At 37.5% G+C, this 6,103-nt stretch overlaps 1 protein-coding gene across 1 annotated transcript; it reads left to right on the top strand.

Annotated features, from left to right (window-relative positions):
• The first annotated feature begins 270 nt into the window (after positions 1–270).
• On the top strand, positions 271–1,343 carry LOC139728208 (cadherin EGF LAG seven-pass G-type receptor 2-like). The gene has a single exon (XM_071639173.1). The coding sequence runs from the start codon at positions 333–335 to the stop codon at positions 1,341–1,343; it is 1,011 nt and encodes a 336-aa protein (XP_071495274.1). The 5' UTR covers positions 271–332.
• Positions 1,344–6,103: the final 4,760 nt, after the last annotated feature.

Raw genomic sequence — 6,103 nt, 5'->3', positions numbered from 1 at the left:
CCAAGAGAACGTGACACCGACAAATCACAGGAGAGCGTACAGCCGTCTCTTACAAACTTCAGGCTTGATTTGAGCCAATGGGCGAGTTTGGAAGAACTTTGTGGGCGGAGCCTACCTATCAGATTACCTCTTCTATTTAGAGCCAATCTCTCTCTCCACAATCTCTTTCTGATTTTATCAAGTGTGTGCGTGCCCAGTTTGAAAACAAGGTAGGCCTACCATCATAATTGACTCCATCGTTCTAATTGTGCGACATTTGTTGCAGGCAACTAATACTGTGTTTACTATACAAACTGATTTTTAGTGTTTGGGAGCTTCTAACAGGAGTCGTGATGTTGTTCCTGTTCGGTTTGGTGGTAGTTGCTACCATTCTACATGGCGAAGTTTTTGCCACCTTCAATGTCCATGTGGGACATTTTAGACAAAGTACAAGTCAAACAAGAGTGAGGCCACTTTGGGAGATGTCTGGTCATAGTAAACTTGTTTCGTACCGATACAGACGACAAGTCCAAAATACAAACCCCTCGTTTGACAGCATGTTGTATGTACGAAGAGTTCCCGAAAATGAGGATCCTGGGTATGTTGTGACAACGATCACGGCAACCGACAATGATGATGGCGACAACGGCCGGCTCACCTACAGCATGACGGCTCAATCGGATGCTCGGAGTGGAGCCATGTTTGACATCAATCCAGACACAGGTCTGATAGTGACGACAATGGCTCTCGACAGAGAAACGATAGAATCCCACACATTTCGTCTCACTGCGACTGACCACGGCACACCACCAAAAGCTACCACCACCCACCTGACCGTTTATGTTGACGATCGCAATGACCACACCCCCATATTTGAGCAGCCCATCCCTGTAAATATAACGAGTCAGATTACAGATACAAGGAATGACGCACCTATTTTCCAAAACTCGACTTACAGTGCGTTCGTTAGTGAATCTGTTCCCATTGGCAATGTTGTTGTTCAAGTTTCGGCCTCCGATGGTGATGCGGGTTCCAACGCTGAAATAAGCTACAGCATGGATGATGTACCTGAGTTTGAAATCAATGAAAATTCAGGAGAGGTACACACCCGCTTGCAGCTAGACCGTGAAACAGTGTCCCACTATACATTAACTGTGACTGCCAGTGACCATGGAGATATCCCCCAGCAGTCCAGGGCAATCATTCAAATTTTCATTCAAGACATAAACGATAACCCGCCTGTTTTTGCTTCATCACATTATGAAGGAGAAATTGAAGAAAACAGCCTTATTTCCTCCAGTTTCATGACAATAACTGCTTTGGATGTTGATGCGGGTAAGTTTGTGTTGTTTGTCTGCATTTAAATTCATTCAAGCGGTCCATAAAGGTTTACGTAGTAACAAGACCATAACAGTGTGTGATATCTAATTCCTATAAAACTCGTCAAAAGTCATTGAGAACATTCGAACTATTCCTTGTTTTACTTCACCTTGGCAAACAAAAATACAAATGATACAGGTCCACGAAGAACGTGCATGTGTTTAAAAACAATACATTCCCATTAACAGGGAAGCGACCAAACAAGTGCAGTATGTGTTGCGTGGTAGAAGAGTGATGGTATACGAAATTTCCGGAACAGACAAGAGATGTGAAAAAAAAGCAGAGTATGTTTGATAGTAATTTTCTTACACAACGCGTAAGTGAATTCAGATAATGTTATAGAGAGGAACTCAAAATCAACCGAAGGTGCACGATGAGCAGCAATTAAAGTTCAAGTTCAGATTTATTTTTCTCCATCTGCAACATAATAAATAGCACAAACGTACAATGTTAATAAAAAGGGAAAAAAATAAAAAATGAGTATGATAGGATAGCAGGGTATATCATACATTTGATGAGAATTAAGAAGTGAGACATTATTTCAGTGATTGATAACTATAAGTTTTGGAGTGAGATTGGGACCCACTAAAAAATGAAGCTTGAAGATTGTGAGTTCCTCCAGTCAATATACATACATTAAAAACAACCCCAACAAAACAAAGTTGCGTGGTCACCAAATTCTGTACGTTACTTAATTATTTTTTAGGCCGTTGTCCAAGTCAAGCGATTCGCTTATTGATAACGGTCTCCTCCACCTATATTTAAAGATTTAGATTTGCTGTGAAATATATGTATTATTTTACATGATTGTATATTTGTGATGTGAACTCTTGTTTATATTTTCATGACTTGTGAATAATATGTTTGATATTGTCATACCTATTTTTTATACAAGTGGAGAAATAAAACTTACTGAAACTGAAACAGAATCATTGAGCTAATTAATCATGTATTCAAAAATATGCCATATTGTTTAGGGGGGCGATAAAACTAAATAAAGTGTATAAATCCGGCAGAGACGAGACTTACTAACAGGATATAACAAAACAGATACATGAGCAAAGACACATGCACCTGTAAGTACGAATAAGATCATCATCTCAGTGCTTTACGAAATCTTGGCCAATCATGTATAATGAACGTGTTTTACGCTAACAGTGACCAGTAACAAAGGTAAATTTTATTCTCCAAGTCGCCTAGTAGGATGTTTATGAATTGACAGATTTGTATGAAACGTAGTAAGTAAGGCAGGTGAAGTGCTGTCTCCGATATAAACATAAACGGTCCTTGTCGAAATAATATAAATCTTTCATTTTTAACATTCATTTTTTTTTCAATAAGAAAAAAAAAGTGAGTCTGTGTGAGATCGTCTGAAAGAGATAAACATAATGCGGAGTGTGTTTTTGTTTTGCTCTGTTTGTTTGTTTGCTGTTGTTTTTGTAAGAGGCGTAATCTGTCTATTACTAAGCATCGCAGCATTGGAAAAAATGACGAATGTTACCCCAAGTCAACAAGCCATAAAGTAAATAGAGTGAAATCAGGGTAGCGGAGTAATTGGCGGTGAAACTATCTGTGTTTTACAACACCAGTGTTTAGAGGTATAACTGTGGGGTCTATATGCACATATTACCGACTTGGAATTTCCAAGCGATTATTGTCAACAGTAATCCTTATAAACTTAATGTGGGGAACATCTTCTTTGGGAAGTTCATCAAAGAAAAAAGCAATGAGAGCACAACTTCAACTTTAACATCGTATTCAGGTGGATGAGAAATTCGCTTGACTGAGTTCAGCTTGACGTCTGCCATATAGAGCACAGTAAATTTCAATTCAATTTTCTATTTTTATTTCATTTTTCGACAAGAATATACAAACATCACTTTTTTAATAATAGAAAATAAGGTGTGTAAAAGTATGTAGGATAAAAGAATGTACACTGATGATTGTAGCACCTTACGATAATTATACATCGAATTAAATGTGATACAGACGAAAAAAAAAACTATCAACAAATCAAAACCTTAATTGGTTGCAGACAAGTTGCTATACCAGTGGCGGATCCAGGGGGAGCACACCGGGAGTGCCCCCCTTATTATTATCATTTTTTTAACAAAAGAAATAAAAAGAAAAAAAGGGGGCGTGCCCCTTTAATTTTGTAAAAGCGCCCCCACCCCCTTTACGGAATTCCTGGATCTACCCCTGTATACAGCCATCTCGAAGATAAAGATTCTGATGATTTTCTGTTCCATTATCTCTGATAATTCAAGAAAGCTTACCAAGTGCCCTTTCTATCAAAATGGGAATTTACCCTCGTATATGTATGCCGATGCAGTGATTTCAAATATATCGTAGGAGAAGACATTGAAGTTTTAGGAACAAAGATACATTATGTAGTCCGTAACTAATAAAAAAAATAATGAATTCTTAAAGCTTTAGTTTAATCCATAGCTGGATTAGAGTATACTACAACAGTTTGAGATGTCAGTTGTTGAACAACATAAAGGAAATGAAGTGATAATTCCACATATTTTAATTTTCTAGCATAATTTGATTTGATTTATTGGCTCCTGTAGTTATTAAACGAACTTATTCACGCAGAGGAGAGAAGATGTGGTGTAATGGAATTTATCCCCCCCCCCCAAAAAAAGAGAATGTCGTCCTATATATACGCCTTAGACCAGTTTTAATTGAATAAGAATTTCAACGTAATAAAGTCAGATCCTGGGTATCTATTCCAAGTTTATCGAGTCACTGCCAGCAACAAGTGATAGCCCGATGGTGGTGTCGCTGCCCAGAAAGCAGTAGATGACTGATTCAAATCTCACTGCTATTGTTTTTCCGACATGTTTGTTGATAATGATTATTGTAAAATTGTAATTAAATTGTAAAAAAGAATGTCGTCCTATATATACGCCTTAGACCAGTTTTAATTGAATAAGAATTTCAACGTAATAAAGTCAGATCTTGGGTATCTATTCCAAGTTTATCGAGTCACTGCCAGCAACAAGTGATAGCCCGATGGTGGTGTCGCTGCCCAGAAAGCAGTAGATGACTGATTCAAATCTCACTGCTATTGTTTTTCCGACATGTTTGTTGATAATGATTATTGTAAAACCAGGAGTTGCGATCTTAAACTTTAGAGGGTGATATTTTGTTAAAATCTGTTAGGCTTCAGCCAAAGTTGCAGTATATAGCTTTGTTCGGTTTCAGCCCATCTTCTCCCCTCTGCACGAATGATAATTTACTGTTTTCTTTCCGGTCTTTACTATTTCATTATTTTGAAAGGTTTACTGACGGTACCAGTTGTGAAGTCATAGGTGAAAAAAAAATCAGGAATATTAGATATCAGTTGCGTGATTAAAGTTTTGCGGATAAAAAAAAAAGCTGCTGAAAACTACTTATCCAATAGTAGTGAGCCATGGAGTAAAAATGGAGTCAAAAGGGGCCTGAGCTTTCAATCCTAGCAGAATCTTCGTCAGAGGCAAAATGACAAACAGACAGGGCAAGCAATCACATAAGGACTACACACAACAAGAACAGTCAGGGAGGGCTAGGGACACAGTACATAGATAACAAAAGGGACGGGTTGGAGGTCTTGGGCAAGGAGCCCAACAGGTAAAGGGCATGAAGGGAGGGTAATTAAAGCAGGAGGGGGGACAGACAAAAGCAGAGGAGGGTCAGTGATGATCCAGAGGACCATGAGAAGGATATAAGGATGAATAGGGAGGCAAAGTCAAACAAGATAAGGAACAACAGAGGGATAAAGAAAGGAAAAGAGTGAAATGTAGCAACAGCATAAGGGGGGGGGGGGGAGGCTGAGCAAGCAGCGAGCCCTAACCTGGTGTACCAAGAAGAGGCAACAAAATGAAAGTGAGAGTCAACCAACAAATTCAAGTTACCAAACATTTCAAAGTATATGTAAAATAATAATAATGATAATAATATTGATAATAGTAATAATTATGATAATAGTAGTTATATATGAAAAAAGGGGAAAAGCAAAAAATCCTAAAGGACAGATGTATGCATATGTTGATATGCATGCATATGCATATATATAATGTAGAATATAATATATACTAGTACATGATATATATGATTATATATACACAATATTATTATATATATGCACATATAAAAACAAAATAATACAAGTGTGTGTGTGTGTGTGTGTGTGTGTGTGTAGGTGAAAAAGGGCTGTATGAAAGAGACTCTGACAAGAGGAAGGAATCAATCGGGAATAAAAGGGTTGCAGTAGGAATAAGTTTAAATCTTATAAGAAAGTTTCTGTCTGAAACTACAGCTGAAATGTTTTTTCATGCTTTTCATCTTCTCATTTGGATTTTTCGAATTCGCTGTTTTGTAATCTTCCAAATAAAGATGTCACAAAACTTTAACGGTTGAAATATTCATACCTGCTGCTTTTTTTTTCCGATGCACTGTTACGAACAAACATCCAAAATAAAACATGGATTGGGATCGTGCTTTCTCCCTTATGGGACCAAGACTGTGGAATCAACATAACATTCCGGTACACCAACTGTCATCTACAGAAACAGTCAAACCAAACGTAATTTGTTCTTGTCACACTGAGGATTACATAACTGTAATCCATAATGTAAAATCCACAACAAAAAATTATGTTCCTCAACTAGTATGTATTTGTTTTTTCCCCTTCCCTGCTGTCATGTTTGTAAAATGTACTAGTGTATTATTTCCTCCTCTTCTTCTTTGAAGCGCAATG

This window comes from Diadema antillarum, unplaced genomic scaffold (assembly GCF_040938485.1).
Source record: "Diadema antillarum isolate AM-2024a unplaced genomic scaffold, OU_Dant_1.0 scf00000019, whole genome shotgun sequence".
NCBI lineage: Eukaryota > Metazoa > Echinodermata > Echinoidea > Diadematoida > Diadematidae > Diadema > Diadema antillarum.
The sequence above is the reverse complement of the archived record's forward strand: the minus strand, read 5'-3'. Positions and strand labels throughout refer to the sequence as shown.

Bases quoted from the DNA above. Each gene is read 5' to 3' on its own strand.
- LOC139728208 (XM_071639173.1), top strand. From the start codon at position 333: ATGTTGTTCCTGTTCGGTTTGGTGGTAGTTGCTACCATTCTACATGGC.